At 37.3% G+C, this 24087-nt stretch overlaps 1 protein-coding gene across 4 annotated transcripts in view; it reads right to left on the reverse strand.

The window, feature by feature from the left end:
- The window catches only part of tial1 (TIA1 cytotoxic granule-associated RNA binding protein-like 1), a 33418-nt gene extending 9719 nt beyond the window's left edge, over window positions 1-23699 (reverse strand). The window contains exons 1-7 of one of the 4 annotated variants that reach the window (XM_041210260.1): window positions 23573-23589; window positions 21993-22089; window positions 11771-11891; window positions 11371-11520; window positions 8271-8325; window positions 5290-5377; window positions 95-170 (exon numbers count right to left, since the gene is read on the reverse strand). In XM_041210260.1, coding sequence (XP_041066194.1) covers window positions 95-170; window positions 5290-5377; window positions 8271-8325; window positions 11371-11397 — 246 coding nt within the window. In that variant the 5' untranslated portion in view covers window positions 11398-11520; window positions 11771-11891; window positions 21993-22089; window positions 23573-23589. Of the gene's footprint in view, window positions 1-94; window positions 171-635; window positions 709-5289; window positions 5378-8270; window positions 8326-11370; window positions 11521-11770; window positions 11892-21992; window positions 22090-23572 lie in introns of those variants that run through there. The other 3 variants (XM_041210259.1, XM_041210261.1, XM_041210262.1) reach the window with 3 other exon arrangements.
- Window positions 23700-24087: the final 388 nt, after the last annotated feature.

The raw sequence follows: 24087 nt of genomic DNA on the forward strand, positions 1-24087 counted from the left end.
ATTGTATATTGTGCATTCAAAACATCGGGCAAGTATTGAAATTTCGCAGTTTTAATGGTTAAACTGTTAACTAACTGCATATTTCAGAACTTACCAGTTTACTGTAGAAAGACACAAATCCATAGCCTTTAGATTTCCCTGTTGCCAAGTCTTTAACAACACGAGCATCCCTGTGTAAACAGATACAACTGAATAAGTAAAAATGTAACATACCCCTGAACAAAATAAAAAAAGGAACCACACACACTGTATTGTCAGCACAAGTCAACTTCGAAAAAAAATGGGATTTTTATAATCCCACCATAATAACTAATTGTTCTATCCTTTGTTACAGCTTAACCTTTAGTGTAGCAGTAAATAGCAAACATGCAAACTGTAGTATCCTGAACTTTGTTTCACTAATTATACTGAACTGGAAACCATGAACTCGTCAACAGATTTTTAAAAACACGAACCCTCACTAGCACTAAACTGAGAAATAGTCTGTAGTACAAAATACAATTCCAATTCCAATTTTCCTTAACCATGCATTTCTATACAGAGCCTTTAATAATGTGTGTTCTACCTAGCCACACAAATATTTGAAATATAAAAATTCAGAAAAGAGAAAAAAATAGGAATTAAAAAAGGCATACATCGCCTGTTAACTGAATTCTTTATTTTTCTTGGTATGGTCAATTCTCTACCCTCTTTTTGGACTGTGGGCAGCTGTAAATTTTGAAAAATTGAGACTTTCAGAAATTTAGAAAATGAATATGAAACTAAAACAATACTAAGCACACCAGTACGAACAACAATTACATAGGATTTGTAAGCACGTCAATAGGATTGGGAATACGAAATTCGCACTATATAGAGCACATTAAAATGTTAACAATCAAGTCTAATAAATTTATAAAAAAGAGAATAAATAGAAATGAGAAAAAAACTACAACTGAGTTAATGAACTTCCAGTGTGCACAGTTCCTTGCAGTTAGCCATGGGGATCCTGTCCATTCTTAACAGCAATTCTGTAAAATAACCAGAATGCTATTACTTTTAATTATGACTCAAACTACAAAAAGCTGCACATTTCTCCATTATTTTCTGTAGCCTATGTACAAGCAGTCTTACAAGTGCTCTTCGTTTGAAATTTACACTAATTTACTATTTAGACAATTGAAATGGATGAGAAGTACGAAAGCAACAATACATACTAGACCAGTCATTACAACACAGGTAGTTGACAGTATACAAAATGTTACTCAATGTGTAGGTTTAAGTGCAAACAATCAGAATTTTTTTTAAAAAAGTGTTAATTTATGTATTTAAATCATTTTAAAATGTAGCATGTACTGAATCTTGCAATTTTAATTAAAGCTGTCAAGAACCAGCAAGCACTAACATTGATGCAATGGCTCTAGCATGCATTTTGAACACAAACAAATTCCGAAGTCTGCCAGCAACACCTACTGGTAGAAAACTAGTACTACACATGAATTTATACTGCCCAGTTGACATGCAAATTTACGTGTTGGCCATAATTTTATGGGGAAATGGTAAGCTCGCGGAGCATGCCATCATGAGTTTAAAAACAGTGATTTGTGGTGAGAAAGAAGTAAACCATCAGCTGTGAATTGCCGCAAACTGTTGGGACAATTTACACTGTTAGCCTCACAAAAAAAGGATCTCACGGTCAACCTCCCCATGCACGTCAGGAAATTGCTGGATTTGTGCCATAACTATGAATTGCTTGCTGCGCAAAGTTAAGGTTGTTATTTCATGGCACAATGTGGTGATTTATGATTCTAACATTCCAATCAACTTCAGAGAGGGACAGAAAGTGAACAATTGAAACTGAAGTCTCACACCTGCAGATTCGTTTATTTTTTATTTTTCCTATATTCCTGTCCGCTCAATTTCTTTCTGCAAATTTGATTCAAGAATTTCCTTCTGTTGAGAGTTGTTTCTTTCTTGATCTTTAAACTTCATTGGTTAAGGAGATGGATTATTGGTCCTGTCATTCACCAAGATCTCATTTGCTCATTATCAGCTCACACTTCGAGCAATTTACATTTGAGCAAAAATATGAACCAAAGAGAGTGATGAATAAATAAAACAAACTCACTATGCATGCCACAAGATGTCTCACTCCACCTAATTCTAGGCAATTGTTATGGTCATAGTAAATAATTAAAGCTAAACTACTCCAGGCATTCACTTAACCAAATGTATGTACATGGTAGACAGTTCCAATAATGGAAATCTAATAGTTTAAAATATGTTTAAAACACATTGGGAAGGTAATTTAAACTCAGCCATGGAATCCATAAACAATTTTTGAAAAAAGCAAATGAATTGTAACTGTGAGGCATGATTACAAGGTTTGAACAGATGTTCATTTATCATGGTATCTAGACTTCAGAGCACAAGAGTTTTGCTACATCACTCATTTTTATTGCTAGGTGTTCTGCTCCGATGGCAAGTTGCCATCATCCAGACAAGCTCATCTGTCTCCAAAAAAAACAAACAAACTGCTGACAGGTGTCTTTGATTTGAGCACAATTCTTTTTGCATGCCCATTGCTGTGGATTGAATTGCATTGATTGAGTTTCATTCTCAGCCAGAACCCCAACCCCTCCCGACCAGTTACATCAATGCACCACAATCTCTCACACCACTAAAACTCTGCATTCAAATCCATCTTCAAGCATAACACTCGCATAAGAGCTTAAAATGCAATCATATTCTGTTTAACTATGCATGTTTTAGTACAATGCCAAATTGAAAGCAACTTAATTCCCAGCTTCTGATTTGGCTTCACAAAAATATATTGTTGATGTACACTTGAAAAGGCTTAGAACTAAGTTGTGCAAGTCAAGACAAGTCAACCTGGGATACAACGAAGGCTGCCCTCAATCACCAAGATGTCACAATACAAATAGTCAACAAATGAAACAAAAACCACATAATTCCTGTAACACACGTAACCTACCACGTGATTTTGCTTTCTCTTCAGTCATTATTTAGTGACCTACTTGCAAAGCGACTGTCTGTAAATTAATCCCTTTATAGGTCAACACACAACATTTAATGATAATATTCCATACAGTGACCAAACTGATAGGACAGGAATAAGTAATAATCAGTGAAAAGCAGACTAGGTACAGATAATATCTGAAAATGAAAAAGATATAAAATGCCAACAATCCACTTAAAATTATTTCTCAGAGTCAAAGAATTCTAGCAGCTTACAAAATATCAATTCTTTAAAATATTAGTTTAATTTGTTGGTAATCTAGTTGGTCCTGAATATTTGAGCTGTTTCAGTTTTATACACTAACTGATACTATATTTGGAGCATATGTGATAGAAGTGTGAATGGTAGCCACTGTTGGACTGTTCACGTTGCTATTGACAAGGGGAAAGTTCAAGATTGGCACACGTGCAACAAAATGTAACCAAAACTATGCTCAGCAACATCCAGGCATTGAAATAGTAATGAGAACAGCCAACATCATGATTACAAAGGAATAGTGACTACAGCCAGCCAGGAGTTTCTTTTAAATTTCAAGCTCTGAAGTTCAAAATACTATCTGCATAACAGCTGCAGTAACATTACAATTCCAGTTCAAAAGTTGCAACAAAAAAAAAAAATCACACTTTGAACTTGTAAACAGATGGAATACTTAGTAAACAAGGACCATAGAGCTGCAAACAAAGTTTTCCTTAAAACTAAGATGCACAAAGATCTCGCACTAATCTAGTCCTTTAAACACGATAACACTATTTACATTATGCATCAAAACATTTGCAGAATTTCCAAATAAATTCTAAATGTAAAGTTTCTGAACCGGATCACAAACTACAACATCAAGGGAAAATGCTGATTTGATCCAAAATAAATCACTGCTCATGCATCCACAGCCCGTAATTAAACATTTATACATGTAAATCAAATCCATATGCAAACCATTTCTACTACAGCTGAACTTTTGCTTAGGTTCAATGAAATTCCTAATCCAAAACAAAATTTGTGCAACTACAAAATACAAGAACAGCACTTTAGGAAGACAGGTACCAGGATGACAAACTCAATTTTCCTGTTCGGTAAAATTTACAATAACTGAATCACATCTACATATTCTGAATTTATTGTGAAAACTCTACTTCAAAACATTGGCAGTTACATACACTAACTTATTCATGGAAGATTTTCCATGATTTGGACAACATACGGAATTAGAACAAACTATTTTAATGTCTACTGCATGGTTGAGGCCTAGTTCTGACATCTGTATAACAGAGATTTATCAAGCTTTAGAATAGGTTAGCTGGTATGCATCTTCCTATACAACTTAAAAAAAAAGCAACATAAAGAGGCATTTTCTCCTTGGTTCTGGATAAAACAGCTCCAGCTCAAAACAAAAATCTTTCATCTATGGACACCATGTGTTCTGAAATAACCCTTAGAACCACTGAATCCAGGACAAGTGACAGAAAGCTGTAATATTACATGTCTTTTTGAAGTATAATTGAAAAGGATTATAGCAGAGAAAAGCTATTAGATACTTTACTGATACAATGAAGGTGGTGCGTAATACTGGGATCACAGACCAGGTCACTGCCATCTTGACCTATGATGCTAATCCAAATACGATCAGACTTCTATGAATTAGCACTAAATCTGTTCCAGAAAATATAAAAAAAGTAACAAATAGTGAACTGCTGCCAGTCTTTCCCCTAATTTTGTTTTCATCAATTCAGGAAACTAGCATTATTTATTTGTCCAAATATTAGTAGGGAATTAAATGCAAAATTGAGCCACATGCTAATATAATTATCCAAGAAATATCTTTCTTAGCAGCATACATCACTTGGAGAGTGAGAGCGCTTTGTTTTAATATAATTGCCCAACAAGTTTTAATGTGTGGCCAAAATTTGCTGTAAATTTCCAAGGCCAATAATTCAAAACTAACCTGATAAAATAACCCTTTTCTCCTTTTAGCTCAAAGAAGTTGTGAAACTGTTAAACTACAAGTTATGGACTAGTCTCCAGCAGGTCCTACAAGCCTTCCTTTGGATCTTAGTTTAAATAAGCTATTTGAGTTAAAAGGCTTCACCAAATAACTGGAAAAAAGCCACATTTTCCTTGTGCAAAATGTTACATCCTCTTCACTTCGTCACTTGACAGAACTCAACTGGGAATATCAGTTTCAGTGCCGAATTGATTTTTCTTTTAAAGAGCTCTGATAAAAGAATATGTTCAATGTACAAAGCTTGAATTTTAAAGAACTGGGAAATACTTACGATATTCTACCAAAGGGTGCGAATGCAGATTTTAGATCCTCTGTAGTTATTTCCGGGCTTAAGTCACCAACAAACACATGAAAATGATCTGAAAAGATAATAGCAATGGATTAGTTAAATTGAGTATCAATTCTACACACCATTTCCTGTAAATTTAGGTTAGACCACGCACACAAAATATATTGATTTGACTTTGTATATCTATTCATTAATACATGTCTGTATTTGAGACTTGGTATTATGCCAGTTTTGTGGGGGGGGGGGGGGGGGGTGGAGAACGGCAAAAAAATTTAACCATATTTTCTGAGGCCAAACAGTGAGGCACAAAGGCTATGTAATATCCTACGATCAAAGTGTGACAGCGACACACTGCATAAAAAGGGAACACTTCAAAGGAATAGTCAGCAAGAATTTAAAACCAACCGTCACTCTTCATTACTCTGCTCTAATCGTGAGGATAACTATCTGGGTGCGATGCTTAGATTTTCAGAAGGCATTTGTTGAAGTTTTACATACAAAACATTTAAGTAAATTTCATGCCAAATTAGTTGGAATTAAAAGATGATTTTGCAACAGGAAGTGTTATCCATTGAAAGGAATCTTCAGGGGTATAGAATTCTCTCAAGCACCTTGCTATTTTATCTTTCTTGCAATATTTGTTTCATAACCAATGATATGCTCATGTGGAAAAAAATCAGTAAGGTAGATCCGATATATGGAACAAAAGCAAAGTATTGCACACAGATTTCTGTAATTAGTTTTAAATTAACAGAAAGGTACAGAAAATTGGAAAATAAAGTGGTTATTTGGTCAGGGGTGGGGGAAGAAAGTAACCAGCGACAGTAGCAAATATATTGTGAAAGAAGCTGTTCAATCCGTTCAAAAAAAAAGTATCATGGTACAAAGAATATAGGTTATCAGGATAGGTACACACATGAATGGTCTAATGCTTCATAGGAGACAAGTGGTTTTGCATGCTAGAATTGGATAGGGGTTTTATTTGTGATGGGCAGTAGGCAATGGTTAATTAACGGAGATTTAGGAAGAGTCTTGCTGCATTACCTTTAAGATTCAAGTGTTTATACATAACACTCAGGAGATTGCATGGGAAATATGTCTGTGGAAAGAACTGACTTGGTTGTTCAAATGGCCTTCCTTCATTCCATGTTTTATGCCCTAAATTAACTACGTCAAAAAATGTATTTTCATAAAATGCTTGATCCATTTGTGCACACAATATTCACAACTTCAGTACAATACTAATTTCATCAAGTTTTCTGAAAGTATAAAGTCCAAAATAAAAACTAGGGTGCACTACATTCTCCGACTTTGGGATTTCAGTTTGAATTTGAATTTAGCCCAGATTAATGGGTTTAAGTATCTTCTGTCAACTCATTTTAACTGTCCTATACAAAATGAATTTTAGACAGTCTCAACCCAATTCCTGGCATTCATGGACACATTGCACAAAACTGGCACACTCACTCACAGGAGCGGCAAGGTGGCTCATTTGGATATGGGAAATATTAATGCTGATGTTCTCGAAATGGTTTTGAGCCACAATACCAGAAGAGAATGATCTACATTGCTGAGTCTATACCTGATTCTAACATGAATGCCTGAAATGGAAAGCATCTTCCAATGCAGTACATTTTTTCAATTTGAACATTAAAAACTTAAGTTTGAAAACAAATAAAAACCTTCATACACTTCATTGTGTCTTTCATTCGAGCAATTCAGACATAAGCTTTTGGACAATCATGCAAATAGCTGCTGAATGCTGTGGATCACAACTGTGTGCAAACATTGAAATGTTACTCCAGTTAAGGAAATTGAAGTTTGTTTCAAAACATCTGTTAGCCAAGTAAAGTTGGACCAATAAAACAAGTCCTCTGTAGTCTGCTTCAAGGGAGCAGTTAAATGACATTTAAAAACAGCTTTCCTTTGCTACAGATAATGCCACTCATTTACATCTTTCCAAAAAGTATTTGTACAATATCTTGAAATTATTCACATTCTATATAACTTTTGCTCAGTTTTCTGTACGGGTGGCAGAAATAGACCAAACTCTCTAATAATGCAACATAGCAATGATGTATGGCTGATTTACTCAAAATCTACTTGGTTGTTAATCAAATGTAAAAAAAAATCAACCCACTTCTATTTCATGCTAGCTGGATTCCAGAATAAAATATTTGCACATTCCCATTATACATCTTGAATTATTCATATTTAGGTTTAAATTGTAACTAAATATCAAGCTTTCAGGAAACAAACAACTCCAAGAAAGGAGTAATGAAACAGGAAGTCTTGTATCAATTCAAATGTTACGTAATAAATACATCAACCACTTATCCAACTTGTGAAACAGCTGTCTGTAACATTTTCATCATCCTTTTCTTTAGCCCCATAAAAAAACTAAAAACAGGAAAAACTAGCTTTTAATCTGGGCAAACAAGTCTGACCCAATATTCATTTGGAAATTAAGCATGCAAAATTTAGAAAGTGACCCAAGTCAGAAGAAAAAAAATTGTTGCCCTATTAAAAGAAAGAAACATGTAAATGACTTACAATACATTACTGGGTTTAACATCTACCTAACTTCAATTCCAGAACTGGAAGGCTCAGCTTTTGCACTGAATTACAAGGTGTTTTCTCTTTCCCTACAAGGCATTTCACTACTACATAATTCTTCAGTTGAGACTTTTAGTTTAAAAGGTAAAATCTTGGATGCAAAAATAACGCACCAGAATCCTTCAAAGCAGCTCAACTGCCTAATTTTCCTTCAGTAGGGCCGTGGGTTGAAAACATTCTTTCAAATGTGTAAAAACACTGGAGCATAACATTGCTATACATGTCTTTAACTAAATAGCATGTTACACAAGTATCAAAACCAGCTTCAACACATTGGCCGGGGGGGGTAGGAGAAGAAGAGAGAGAGAGAGAGAGAGAGAGAGAAATCAAGAAAACAGAGCACTTACTAGTTGTATCTTTCTTCTGGCTACTTGGTGTTGTTGCCCAGTTTACTTTGACTTCCTAAAAAGTAATTTAAAATGGAAGCACTTAATTAAAAATAAATTAGAATTTGCTTATTCTTACACAAGAATTTCAAATTTTTAAACAATACACTGCAATATAATATTGATTTATTCTGGCACAATACAAGACGGAACTGAAAATATTAACAAAAGAACCAGCATGGCTTTGTGAAGGATAGGTCATGTCTGAAGAATCCAAATGATTCTTCTAAAGCAGTGGTATAATTAATGGACAGGATATATCTGCTGATATTGTCTTTATGGACTTCCAAAAGGTAGATAAAGTTCCTCAACAGAGACTTTTAGCTGAAGCCCATGGAACTGAAGGCAAGTTATTGAGCTGATTAGGAAATCGGTGAACAGGAGACAACAGATTAGGGATAATGGGCGGGTAGTTTAATTCGCGAGATGTGACTAATGGTGTCCCATGGGGTTCTGTGTTGGGACTTCAACTATTTACCATATTTATGAACAGCTTAGCGGGATATACAAATTTGCCAATGATAACAAAAAGCAGCAATGTAAGCAGTGCAGTTGAAAACATAATCCATCAAAACCTCACAGCTTTAAGAGACTGGGCAAAGCAGTGGCAAATGAGAGGTCATCCACGTTACACCTTAAGGATACCACAGGGTGCTTTGCAAAATATTGAAAAGCTAGGAATAGTGGAGGCCCAGAAACTTGGGGGTCTAGGTACACAGACTAAATTGTCAGCAGTATAGAAAACAATCAAAAAGATTAATGGAATGCTGGCCTTTATATCAAGAGGACTGGGAGTACAAAATTATGCGCAGCCTAGATAGGGTAGACAGGAAAGACCCGTTTCCCTTAGCTGAGGGGTCAATTACAAAGTGTGTGTGTGTGTGTGTGTGTGTGTGTGTGTGTGGGGGGGGGGGGGCCATAGTGATTAATGTGATTGGTAGAAGGATTAGAGGGGACATGAGGAAAAACCTTTTCACTAGGAGGGTGGTGAGCGTCTGGAATTCACTGCTTAAATTGGTGGTTGAAGTTGAAATGCTCAACTCGTTTAAAAGGTACCTGGAAAGCAGCTGAACTGCTGTAGCCTACAAGGCTACAAAGCAAGTGCTAGAAAGTGGGATTGAAAATGAGTAGCTAGCTTCTTTTTTCTCTTTTTATGGCCGGCGCAGGACTGAATGGCCTCTTTCTGCACTGTAACTTTTCTATAGTTTCTACCAAGGGGTAGAAGTCATGCTTCAGCTATACAAAGCCTAGCTAAACCACACCTCGAATAATGAGAGCAGTTCAGGGTTCCACAACTGGAAAGGATATACTTGCCTTGGAGTGCAGCATAATTTACAAGGATGATACGATTTCTCCAAGGGTTACATTAAGAGGAAAGATTACACAAGCTAGGGCTGTATTCCTGGAATTTAGGCAGTTAAGGGGCAATTTGATCAGTTTAAAAGGTTAAGGGGTACTGATAGATAGGGAAATCTGGGATAAGAGAACGTCTTCTAAAAATTAAGAGTCAGACCTTTCAGGAGTGAAATTAGGAAGCGCTTCTACATGCAAAGGGTGCTACAAGTTTAGAACAAACTTTGATCAATGGCCATTGATGCTAGATCAATTTTAAATTTGAATTTGATATTGTTATCCAAAAGGTAATAAGGGATAGGTGGAAGAAAAGCAGGTTTGCAGAGTTAGATCACACATCCGCCATAACTCATTGAATGCCATGGGCTTGAGATGCTAAATGACCTACTCTTGTTCCCATGTGTTAAAAGTTCTTTTATATTCACATTATCTACATTTTATTCACATTAACTGCAGATAAATACATGCATTATGGCAACCTACTGTATTTTAGAATTTACAATTCAGAGATAGGCCAGTCAGCCTAACAGGACTATTTCAGTATGTGAACTCCATTCAAGACTCCACCATCCCATCAACTGTGCCCGCCCTGCCCCCACATCCTGCTCTTCACATTTCCCTCATGTATGAATGCTTTCTAATTCAACCATTCTGCGGCAGCAAGTTCCACACAAAGCAATCTAAAAGAATTAGGAGTTTTTTTTAATTGATCTGATAATGGGTACATTATATTAATGGCTCCTTGTTGTGGACTCAATTGGAAAATGTTTCTCCATATTCATCCTTAATAAATCTTTCCTTACTTTGAAGACCTTTACAATATTGCCTTTTGGCTTCCTCTTTTCAAGAGGAAAGAGCCCAAGCCTGCTCAATCTGCACTAACAGTTGCCTTGTCTAACAACATTTTCAAGTGCTTCCATATCACTTTTGCAGTATGGAGAATTGTATTCGATGTGTGTCTAACCAAGGTTCTATAAATATTTAACATTAGCTTGCTGCTTTGTATTGTATTCCACTCAAAATATATCCCAGAACTTAAAGTGTGCACTCTTTATGGCCTGATGTGGAGCCAATAGTTCAACATGTTTTGGTTAGAATTTTCCATAATTTTTCCCCTATGCCCAGATCGTCCACATAAACAGGGACTCCTTTAGTTGTATTAACAACATTCCCCAAATTAAATAAAGCACCATGTAGTCAACCCACAGGCTACACAAACAAGCAAATTACAAATGGTTGACAAATCAACAGCTAGGTTTTAGAATAATTCAAGAAAAACAGCTCTACAGTTAAGACCATTATTCCTAGAGGTCTTTCCTAATATTCTCGAAGGAGCTCTTTAGCATTTTAGTTACTCAAACAATTTATTGTAACATTTGGTACTTTACAGTCCACATTTTACAGACAGCCAGGAACCATTAGGATCTATTGGTTATTCTTCAACCAATTGAAGAAGGTTTGATTTATCAAATGGTGCATTATGTAGAGAACATTTCATTTTCTGAGGGGGCTAAAGCAGTGGTTAAAATTTTACTAGATATTCTTTGTAAAGTTTCATACTGAATCTCTAATACCTGTAAGAGGAAGCCAATGAATTTTACTTATCTACCTAACTGAGAAATCAGACACAGGCACAATTCAAAGTATTACATCTTAACTTTTCCAGCTAAATGCTCTCCTCACTTACCCTTTAGATACGATAGCTTACCTTACCCATTATTTTACGGCCATTCATTGCAGCCAATGCAGCTGCTGCATCCCTATGCTCATAGAATTCCACAAAGCAATACGGATCATTGCTTGAATGCTGCAAAACAGAAAATCCAACAGAAGAGTTCACCCTTCTGCCTGCGGTTTGCTGAGAAGAAAAATTCATGAAAACTTAGTACAAAGAAACCAAATGAAATACTTACAGATCTACATTATAGCCTTTTACTTTTATAGCCAATCTGTCCACAAACACAAACAATTTAAAAGGAAGTTACTGAACATTTAATATTTCTGAACATTTTTAATGTAATACAGGGCTTCCCCTGGCTTTTAAATATATTTAAGAAAACAGTATTTTTACTAGTTGAACCCTAAAATCATTAGTAAAAAGTGCTAACCTGTTGGCTAACTTCCACGGCCAATGTTTTGTGCGGCAAAGAATAGCAAATATTGTGAGGGTTTAACTTTTGCAGAGATCTGCTGCAATTGCTGTGACACTGATCTTTCCCCGTCTGCAATCTGTAATCAGGAATGGAGCTGAAAGTATGTCTCCAGTGAAGGGGGTTATTTTTATCTGGGAAGGTATGTATGACTACTGCCATATGAGCATCAGTTGTGTTTTTAAAAAGTAAAATTTGATTTACAGGTAAATGGTAAATAGAAAACAGGCAGATGAAGCAGCTAGAGTTCATTAAATGTTATTATGTAAATAGCATTTGCTCACAAACTTGAATAGGAAGCAATTCTACTAGATCATTAAGATAACTTGATGATTAACCCTGAGCTGACATGAACTTGCAACAATGTGTCCACTTTAATATACTTACATAAAAATTATACAAAATAGATGAAAAGTATTAAATACTTCAAAGGTGCTATTTTTGAAGTCACTGATTATTTTTCAACTTGTATCCTGATTCAAAATGTTACTGTAATCTTCAGAGGGCTAAAATGAACAATGTGATAAAATACATAGCATCAAGTGAGCCCTTGATTTGGTATTCAGTTGGTAACTGTAAATCAGCATACTCCCAAGTTGAAAATGCATGTACAAACCCAGGGTCTCCAAAATAATCAAACTCCCAATAGTTAACATCAAGTGCTCAGCAAATAGAGTGGAAGTATAACTGTATCTACAACATTTGAAGACTCAGCCCTAATTCTCGGTTTTGGACCCACTTTTTGTAAGCTTATCTATTATGATTTTGAAAGCACAAGTGCATGTGTATATACTTTAGACCATTTTCAAAAAGAGCACCTGAATGACATTTAAGCCATACAATAACTAAGCTTGCAGCAAATTTGATTCTGACCTCAACACAAATGGACCACATGGTTGGTGCAACAATGCCGTGTTGAAATAAAATCACTTCAGCATTGGTGTAGTAATATAGCATTACTTGTGGAACTAAAAGGCTACTTTCATGATATCTTTAAAAAAAATCAGTGACATAAATAAAGTCAAGTTACACTGAAAATCTGCATGGAAATGTTATATTTTATGGAAGAAAAATAGAAACGTGATGTACATTCGGAATACAATTTTCTATTGCATAAACTAAAAAAGGGTCGCAGTAGAATTTTTATTAGATAATATTCCTTGCAAAACACATAGGCCCTCTTCTGCATATTGAAGATATATTTATAAAAAAAAATTGGATCCAAATGCAATGATTAATAAATGGCTCCAATAGAAATTGTGAAAAATCATCTAGAATACTTTATGAAACTACACTTTGGGTAGGTGCAGGACAGGACAGAAATATTCAAGAAATATCAACCCTCTCCAAATCTCAATATACTTCCTCTGCACTTATGAGGCTCATTCCAGTGAGAGTATTAGAGTTAGCATAACTTATAGGTAGGGAAATTAATTGACACAATGTAACATTACTCAAATATCTACACTTTATACAATAGCTGGTGGCAGGTTGTTGTCCTAAGCAGCAGAAGTCTCTGTTCCTGGGGAAACGTGTGTAATAAATTAAATAAATAAATAATCTACCGAAGCAAATCATTTACTCTAATTATAGGTTTCATCTGGTGTATTTTATTCTGTGTAACAGCCTAGACAATATGGCTCAGATAATTGTGTGTTCTTCATAAAGGATACAATATTAATCTACTGTTGCTTAATAGCACCTAAAATTAAATGCTGACAAAGTAATATACAGAATCATAAAATCAGTATGGCAATTATATCAACTTCCCCTTGTTGCTGTTCCTCTTTTTGCAGGCAACAGTTCAATCCTCAGAGCATCCCCCCCGCCCCACAAAAAACATGATTATAAAGACAGCTCTTTTTCTCGGGAATCCAAAACTAATCCCACTACTTACTTTCTCCTCCCTGCACAAAATATTTTTCATTTCATGTATTTACCCACCTTTCCGCAAAAAAAACAATGGTCTCTGCTTTAACTGCTTCCTCTCATAAGACAACTTGTGCACTAACAATCAAGATATTTCCAACTTTTTCCTGAGAATTTTAAATTGATGTTCATTCATTTCCATTGAGTAAAATTCTTTCCTTATAAAAACCTATTGAAGCTTAAAATCTCAATGTTCTTCATTTCTGCGGAAATGGACTCAACATCTCAAGCCTCTCAATTTATCATCTAAGATTTTCCTAAAAACAAACTACACAACAGAAATCAGCGTAACTCAGGAAATAATTAGCACAATGCACAACCTGAGGTCCTCTTTGTCTTTACAATACAAAGAATGTCTCAATGCTTCCTTACAGTTCAGATAACAAATGACTTTGCTTAATAAGCACCATATAGAAAATGTAGTAGCAGCATTAATGCAACAATGCATAAATGAATTATAAAGAAATAAAGTGATACAATCTTTACAATCTTCCTGAACCAATATCAGCCATGGTTCAGTGGAATACTCTCATCTGGAGTCAGTGGGTTACGAATTAATCCCCCCTCCAGAGACTTGAGTGCATAATTTAGGCTGGCAGCCCAGTGCTGTACTGAGGGAGACCTGCCCTGTTAGTGATATCTACACTCAGATGAGACAATAAATCAACGCCCTGCCTGCCCCCTCAGGTAGATTCCACAGCACTATTGGAAGGGCAGAAAAGTTCTCCCCAGCAAGTTGGCCAACATTTATCCTTCAGCTAAACCTAAAACAATTGTCACCTTCTCATTGTTTTTGGGACATCACACTACAAAAATCGGCTGCAGTGTTTCCCTGCATAACAAGGCTGACAATACTTTAAAAGTAATTTGCTGACCATAAAAGGTTTTGGAAAGTCTCGACATAACAAGTGCTGCGCAAATGCATTTACCCTTTATTTCACGAAATTAGTACCAAATTTGAAAGCTAAGCCAAAATGAAATAACTGCAAAGTTGCACCACCTAATTTAACCTTTAAGTCAAAAATTTGAAGATAATCTTAGCCATATTGAAATTAAATGGAAGTTGCCGTAATCCCAGAGGACATAGGCTGCTCTCTCATTCGAGACACAACTGGTGGTGAGTTTAACCTGAGGGTCACCACACCTCAAGCAGGGGTGGGGGTGAGAAGGCCTCATGGATGACCTCAGCCAGAATAGGAATTGAACCCAAGGTAACAACAGTGCTCTAAACAGGGAGAACCTTTAAAGGATGCCCTATTTTCAAATAGAACGCAAACTCATCAAGTAGCCTATCAATAACCTGAACATTCCATTCTACAAAAGACAGGTGACATTTAGTTTGCGCTTGGATATAGCAATGTTATTGAAGAATTTGCCCAAGGAAAGTGGTGTGGTAGAGAAATTGAGAGAGAATGTCTCTCATTGTACGAAGTGTGCAGGAGAATAATGAGTGTTATATGTAATTAGACAGGTACATGGGGGAACATGCATGCATTCTGGTCCACCCAGACAGCCAGAAAGTTTCCTGGGAGAAGCAATGAACCCTAAAGATTTCAAGGTCCAAGTTGTAAAGACCTAGGAACAGGGAGTAGGCCACTTAACCCCTCTTGCCTTTTCCATTCAATGAGATCAGGGCTGCTTTACCAAATTCAGACTTAAAATTTACAATTGATCTAGCATCAATTGCCATTTGCAAAATATTTCTAAACTGCTAACAACTTTTCTTTTCCCACCTATTTCCATTATTTTTAAATGTATTTCCATCCGTTGTTTTATCTCTACCTTTTAGCCTATTTCGATCCCGTCCCTTCACCCCACGCACCCCCACTAGGGCTATCTGTACCTTGCTTGTCTTGCTTTCTACCCTTACTTAGCACATTCCTTGGATAATATCACCACCTTCAACACCTCTTTGTCCTTTTGTCTGTGACATCTCCTGGCAACCTCCACCTATCACTCGCTCTCTATCCAGCTCTACCCTCCCCCCACCCCCTTAAACCAGCTTATATTTCACCTCTTTTCTATTTTTACTTAGTTCTGTTAAAGAGTCATACGGACTCAAAACGTTAACTGTGTTCCTCTCTGCAGGTGCTGCCAGACCTGAGTTTTTCCAGGTAGTTTTATTTTGGATTTCCAGCATCCACAGTTTTTTGCTTTTAGCTAACATCTTTTTATATAGTGTTTCCCAACTTCACTCTGAAAAGTCTGTTCTACCATTTAGACTATACCCTCCGGTCCATGGCTCCCCAACCAGCAGAAATAGTTCTTCTCTTATCCATCCGCTGTTCTATTTTGGAATTTAACCTTTGGGAGTCCAGATATCATTCTGGCAAACCTTAGCTGCATTCTCTTCATCTTAAGATGGGATGCTTAGAACTGCTTACAGTGCTCCAGACATATAGTCTAACTAGAGCTTTCTATTACTGAAGCATAACTTCTACCTTCTTGTATTTCATTACTCTAGATAAAGGCCAGTATTCCATTAGCCCTAAGTATTTTCTTTACCTGTGTGACATTTTAATGATCTACATACCTGGATCCTCAAGTCTCTTTGGACTGCTACCATTTATAAACTACCCTGTTCTATCCTTCAAGGCCCTAAGTGGATGACTGAACATTTAGTTGCATTGCAATCCATTTGCCACCATTTTGCCCACTTTTGATCAACACCTCTTCGTAATTTCACATTTGTATCCACATTTCCTGCAATGACGTTTACTTACATCTTATCAGCAAATTTGGTTTTGTGGCTTTCTATCCCATCATTTAAATCATTAATATGAACATTTGAGGCCCCAACACGGAACCTTCAGAGACACTGTCACACCTGGTCAATTAGAGTACCTGTTCATTATATAAGCACTGTCTCCTGCACTCAGCCAGTTTCGTAATCAGGTCAATAGTTTGTCTTTAATTCCATGAATTTCAACTTTAGTTAGCAGTCTTTTCCTGTGTTGGTGGTGGTGATGGGAAGAATTTTTAAATCAAATACCTTCTGAAAGTCCTTATAAATAGCCACAGGCATTCCCATCTAGAGGTTAGTCACCTCTCCAAAAAAGTTCCATCTTTGTCAGGCATGGCCCCTTACAAATCCCTGCTTGATCTCGCTGATCAATTTAACGGTTAAGGTGTTCAGTCACTATTCTTAATTTGCAGACTCCAGTAACTTTTTGACAACAGGTGCTCTGTTGACTGGTCTATAATTCCCTGGTTTCCAACTCTCTCTTTCATAAGTGACAGAATGACAAACACAATTTCTCAATTTAAATGGAATAGTTTCTGCATTAGGAGAACTTTGACAGATTATAGTTAAAACATCCGTAACATTCTCGCCTACTTCTTTTAAAACTTTGGTTCTGGGAATTTGTTACTCTGTAATACCATTATTTTCATAGCTGTTGTTATTTTGCTTACGTTAATTTTGGGGAGTCCCTGATTCAGTATTACTTTTCTGAAATATCAGACATGCAAGCCTCTTCCTCCACTATAAATACTGATGCCAAGTAATTAATCACCATGTCTACCATTTCCTTGTTTTTATTGATAACATCACTGTTACCAGGTTTTCCAAGAAACCTACATTGCTCCTGACCACCCTCTTTTCTGAAAAAAATTGTGTTGATTGCTTTTAGTGCTCTTTGTAGCTTATTGTTTTCTCCCCTTTTGCTGTTCTTTCCATCCTTGTCAGGATTTGTGCTTCTTTTTTGCATACTTTCAGCTTTATGTTGTCTCATCCTTTTAGTCACACATGGTTCGGTTTTTCACAAGCAGAACCTCTTAGCTTTTAGGGGTATTCAGTATCATTTTTTTTAAGCACCTTTCACTGATTGGTTAATGGGTTTAACCTATTAACAGATTTTCCCCAGTTTCCTGTGGACAGTCTCTGCATCACATTCAAGTTAGCCTTACCTAAACCTTGAATCAGTATTTTGTATTTCTCCCTTTCAAATATGATGTGGAATTCAATCAAGTCATGATCTCTATTAGGTTAACATTTCCACACTATTAAGATGTTAGCAATGGTCAACAATGCTTGCAGATGACATTGAGCTATGTAGTGGGGATGATGAGAACATGGCCGAGTATCTGGAGAACTAGAGAAAAGCCCTGGATGACTGGAGTATGATCAGTAGACCATGCCAAGGCAAGAGGATCCGAATTAAGGTTGTAAAGGTTATGGGAGAAGACTTAAGAGTAGTTTCAAGTACCTGGGTCAGTGATGGCAGAAAATGAAGTATGGAAATGGAAAGGAAATTAAGCAATGGATTAGCTCAGCTCTGAGTAATTGGAAGTAGTGCAGCATTGTGAGATAGAAAAGTATCTCAAACTGAAAGGAAGAATCAACAAGGCAATAGTGAAACCAGTCTTATTTATAGTGCAGAAACTTGGGCAGACAAGAACAACTGGATACTGAGATGTAGATGCTGAGGTGAATGTGTGAAGTGACGAGAAAGGGCAAGATCAAAAACTAATACATCAGTGGGTGAGTGAAGATCGGAGGAGCATTGAAGAAAGTAGCCGAGAAGAGATTGGAATGGTCTTCCGTTAGGGAGAGGGGGAATGTGGCAAGGCAAGTGATGGAGATAGGACTGCTGGAAAAGAGAAGAGGGAGGCCCAAAACCAGGTAGAAAGATGCAGTGGCGAGACACTTAAAACAAAACAGGGTTGGAAGAGGAATGGGTGACTGACAGGAGATGGAGAAACAAGCATTGTACCAACTTGAAGTAAAATGGGAGAAGTCAAAAGCACCACCAGTAGGGTGTTAGCTAAATCTGGCTCATTACGCATTTCTGAATCTAAAATGGCATGCTCCCTTGTTGTTTCTGGGATATACTACTGCAGCAATATATTCTAGGCACCCTCATGAAACTCTCCAACTTTCTGACATGCTAGTCTGCTTGCCGCAATCAAGAAGCCAGTTAAAATCTCCCATGAAAATGACTCTGCCTTTACTATGCGTGTTTAATCTCTGTATTAAAGCATTTATTATTTCACAGTTGCTACCAGGGCACTTATATACAACTCCCATAAATCTTCATTTTCTATTTCTTAATTCTACCCATAAAGTCGAATCTATCCAATTCCCTCTCATTATATTCTCGCATCCATGAAGTGATTTCATCTTGCATGATTAAGGCTACGCCATTTACTCTACCATTTTCCCAATCTTTTTTGTAGAACTTATAACATGGCATGTTTAGTTCCCAGTCATGACCATCTTGCAGCATGATAGTAATAGCAACCATGTCACACCCTCCTGGTTGAATTTACATCTACATTTCACTCAATTTGTTCTTTACACAAAAAAAGGATAAGGATGCTTATTTGGTCCACACATCCTAATCTGTCCTTGTGCTCTTCTTTCTTAATCATATTTATTTCTCTCTCCTGATTCAATCACTTTTACACCTTTAAGTTTATTATTACCTGTAATGTCTGAAGCATAATGTTTAAAACTGTTCCTCTACTCTTTTCCCTTTGTTTTTGAACAAATATCAACAAATATCCACATAAGCTTACCTCCCACTGCCCAGCCCTCTGCTCATTTTAAGTCCTTATGACAGCCCTATTTATCCTGTTAGGACCCTGGTCCCAGCCCAGGTGGAACCCATCCAAATGGTACAGTTTCATCCAGTCCCAGCATCCCATGAAATGAATACCCCCTTCCCCACACAATCCTACTGTTAGGTCAACTCTCATCTATACCCCAATTTGCATATGGCTCAGGAAATAATCCTGATGTCATATCATTTGAGGTCCTATTCTTTAATTTAGTCCCTAGCTCTTGGTAGTCTCCAAACAGGATTACTAACCTACTCTTCCCTACATTGTTGGTCTGAACAGATCTTAACCGCTCCTTTGCCTCCAATATCCTTTCAAGCCAGTTCAAGATGTTGTCCGTCTGGCCCAAGGTAGGCAACATACCACGTGGGACTCCTGATCCTGCTTCCAAAGGATGCCAACTGTCTCCCTAATTATTGAATCCCCCGCAGTTACCACACACCATTTCTCCACATTTTCCCCTTTTGGACAGCCTCCTGTTCCTCAGTGCCATTGGCTGTCCTTCCAACAGTCTTATTCTTACAGTTAGTAAGTACATTTTAACTTTTGATAAGAATCAGTTTATGCAGATCCTCATTCTCCATCTTACTTGGGTTCCCCTTATTCTGCACACTATTGATCACACCAATCCCATTCTGAACCTGCACTTCTCAAAAGTGTGAGCAAAGACTAGAGCAAACTGTGCACATACTGCATCCCCTCCGTGTCACCAACTCACACTCCAACTCTGACTGAGTAGCAAGATTCAAAGCAGAGATATAGATTGCAGGGGTGTTCAGTTAAGATAGTCGCACAGCCCACAAACTCCCAGAAAATGCAGTCCAGGCACACAACCTGCTCTGCCCCACCAGTTAATACTTATTCCCTCAAGCTCAAAGGAATCACAACTATTGGAGGCAAAAAAGCAGCACAGCCTTCCCTTCTGCACCAAATTCCCACCTTCTGCACTCTGCCTATGCTGCATTCGCTGCCCAATACAATTCTCATTTCAAGGTTAAGATGCGAGGCTGCAATAGCCCTGTCCATGCTAAATTCTTTTAGTTACACACATTTAAGTTTTTTTTTAAAATTTTGCATGAACTGATATAAACCCAAAAATAAATGAATTGTAAAATGCTTCAAACAGATTGATCGAGTGAGGTCACTGCATGGATTCAAGCAGGACTACTAATAATTACTATAGGGTACTATTGCCCAACTCAAAATATACAACATTGATCTGTGTTCAGCAGGCTAAGAGAGAAACTTTAAGATGCCAAAAAGCTACCGATAAGGGTTCTGCCCAAAACCAATTCTTTTTCACGCGGATGCTAGGCAATATTTTGTACGAATGGGGCACTCATATCAGAACAATTTTTTTAAAATACTTTTGCGTATTTAACACCAGATCACTACTTTTGAACTTGTAGATTACACACCCACTGATCTTCATTAATAAAGACACAGCAATGTATTCACCCCAATGGCAAAGGTACACATGAGATGTAAATGGGTTCTTCATTGCTTTTTGGTTAAAATGAAGGTTAATCAAATTTTTATCTGCATAGCCATCTTCAGTTTATCCATGATCAACTATTATTCTGTATTTGGTCAAATTCAGTCAGCTATTTTGAATAACTAATTAACAAAAAAATATTTTCCTGCAATTTACCAGGCAATAGCACCCAATTTGTTAGACTAATGTATCCAAGCTGGTATTTAGGTAACCAATGGAATATTTTTGTTAACACATTAGTTGACAACCTTCTAAGTCATTTAGCAATGAGAAACCAATATGCTTCTGGACCAAAGTGGCAATTTATTGCCCATTAGCACACTAACATGAATACCAACTGTTGGGAGGTAGAATCTAATTTAACAGATGATAGCATTGTAGAAAGTGTAATGATGGAGATGATTGGAGCACCAAAGGAATTGGGAACGTGTAAGCTGCCAAGGTGCTGACCTAAACTGTGCTGCTCTCATGAACAGCCAAATTAGCAAAAGGCATGTATGTGGAGGGAGAAAAGCTGTCCCTTGGCTGCTGTGGCAAAGTCTTTTACCAGCCATGTCAGAGTTGCACAGCATGCGGATCTTATCTGCTGTCAGTGTGCAGCCCTCCAGAAAAACTGGGATTTGTTGTGTGGCCCAGAAAGATTATTTCTTGTGGTCACCAAAAAAAATTATTGCACAGCATCAGGCTTTCACCCCACCCTTTCTTCCCCACAGTGCATTTACAGTATTCCCTACAAAATGTCCCTATTTATTTTAAATTATGCAATTGAATGTGAAACTTACTCTTAGAAACCAGTTATGTAAACTGTAATTATTTCCACAAAGAATCAGTTTAAAAGTTCTACTCCTCCCAGAATAATTCACTTTAAATACATCATAACTGGTGCTTCTAGTGGTGCATAAGTTCGAAACAGTGAACAGTCATAGTTCAAGAACCAGTATTCTTCTTGAAGCCATTCAAAAGGATGAAAAACTATATTAACATTGAGATCATCTCACTTTGCACAAAACAAAATCAACACAGAAATTGTTCCCATTTGTAACAAATGTACTTTGGGCCTCTAATAAGTGCAGCAAAAATCTTTTAACTTTTGCAAGTACGAAACACGCTTTTACAGCAGAAAAGAATTCAGAATAATCAGTGACATAGTGAGGTTATGTTATTCTTGGGAGTGTAATCATGTTGCATTCTTACCTCGGTAATCATTTTACAACTTTTGCACGGGCCAATCTGACTAAAAAGTTGAAGTATAAGGGCTTCAGTCACATCTCTAGAGAGGTTACCTACGTAGCTGAAAAACAAGTAGGCATTTCAATGTCAGTTACCATTGTTTGCAAATTATCATTTTAGATTATTTCTGTATCTTTAAATGATTTAACTGGTAATTGATTAGTTATGTTGTGATCATTCCTAATTAAAAGATCATGTGGTGCAGGCACTTCAGTCGATTTTATTTGGTTGACTTTTTCTCTAACAAGTGGTAGAACAAACACTTGTAGGATTCAGATTATATGAAACCGTCATCTCCCTGTGCACAGGCAGCAGTCTAGTGAAGTGATGCAAAACAATACTTTTTCCAACAACTGAGTTTTCCTGGAGCTGCCTAACTTGGGAGGGACAAGCTGGGAATGTCCCCTGGAAAAATATGAAATAGCAAACCATGATGAAACATTCACACGGCAGCACTAATAAAAGATACACGTGCCATAAGGCAAATACATGCATACAAAAACAAGCTGCTTGTTTATTAGGGAGGGAGGTACTTGACATTTCAATTGTTCAAAATTATTTTTTAAATCAACAAGCATTTTCTGGCAAGTTTGATCAAATAATCACTTTTTAAAAAAATACACCAGTTTGAATTATTATAAAAACTAAACTCCAAAGTTTTATACAGGTACTGAAATTAATATATTCACAAGTTCTTTCCAACACGAAAATCATAAGACTCGTGCGAGAACAATTATTCATCTTCAGTCATAACTCAGATTCAATATGGCAATCTTCCCTGATCTTTAACACGATGTTGTAGATAACTAGACCACATGTACCAATAAAGCTGCAAAGCTAACAGTTTTGGAACAAACGATTTTTACAGAGACGGGAAAAGGTAGAATAAATAATCACACTTGCTGACCAAGCTACATGGATGTGTGGACATTTCGACATAAAACCCCAAAAATAGACCGAAGTGAATATGGCAACAAAAAAATAAAATTTAACTTCGGCAAGAGGAGCAAATGTTTTTGGAGACCAGAACGTCTCCTCCCGTCATATTAAAAAAAGTGTTGCACCTTTTTTCTGAAATAAGTTTATTTCCATACCCTCCCCCCCCCCCCCACTCCGCCAAACAACCCTAACCCTCTCTCTCCCCCAGGAGACAAGATTGGGCCCCGGGTGAGAGGCAGCTGCCGGGATCCATTTACTCGGCGAGGCCGCTCGTTACCAACAGAAAATGGACCGGGGGTGGACGGGGGGGCGGGAAATGTCCTGGTTGCGATGCCCGGGGCCGGAGTCGCTAGCCTCAGCCCGCTCCATTTCCCCTCTCAGAGCTCGAACCCGGGGCTCCAGCCACGAATCCCGCTCCTGGCGCCAGGCCTTCAGGAGGAAGGTAAACCCGACGCCTCCTCCAGCCGTCAACACGAAAACAAAAAAAATAACCCTTCCGAATTTGTTTCGAACACGCACACACAAAAAAGAAACAAGGTAGGCTTTAATTAATTTGCGTGTGTCTTATTTTTTTTTTGCTCTCGCTGCTGTTTGATTTGACTCACAGGGTGCGCGGGTACGAATCGTCCTCCATGTCGGGAGCCGCTTCCTCCGCTCTCTCCGCGCCCGAAGCTGCAAATGGCGGAGCCGGTGAGTCAGCCCAGGCATGTGCGCATGCGCAACCACCTTCTCTCTCTCTCTCTCTCTCTCTCTCTCTCTCTCTGTCTCAACAACTTTGCTGACACTTTATAAAGAATTCCAAACTTTTTTTTTCATTTATGATCACCAGAAATATTGGACTGCTTGGGGAAACTTGACCTTAAAACTGTGGTAACAGCTTCTGCTTCTGAAAGAAAGCAGAAAACCAGAAACCAAAAACTGCCTCAATTCCATCTCTTTTTCTATTCCCCCTCCCCCCCACCTAAGAATCACCTCCCCTCCACATCTATTATCCCATTCAAATCACTGTTTGGTCATCATTAAATTGATGTATTTTCTTTCATTCCTCCAAAGTTGTTGTGCAGGAACCCAGTTCTCTGTGAGCTGTAGTTTTTTTTTTAACTCTGAATTTTTTTAAAAC

The sequence above is a fragment of the Carcharodon carcharias genome, chromosome 17 (genome assembly GCF_017639515.1).
Source record: "Carcharodon carcharias isolate sCarCar2 chromosome 17, sCarCar2.pri, whole genome shotgun sequence".
Lineage (NCBI taxonomy): Eukaryota > Metazoa > Chordata > Chondrichthyes > Lamniformes > Lamnidae > Carcharodon > Carcharodon carcharias.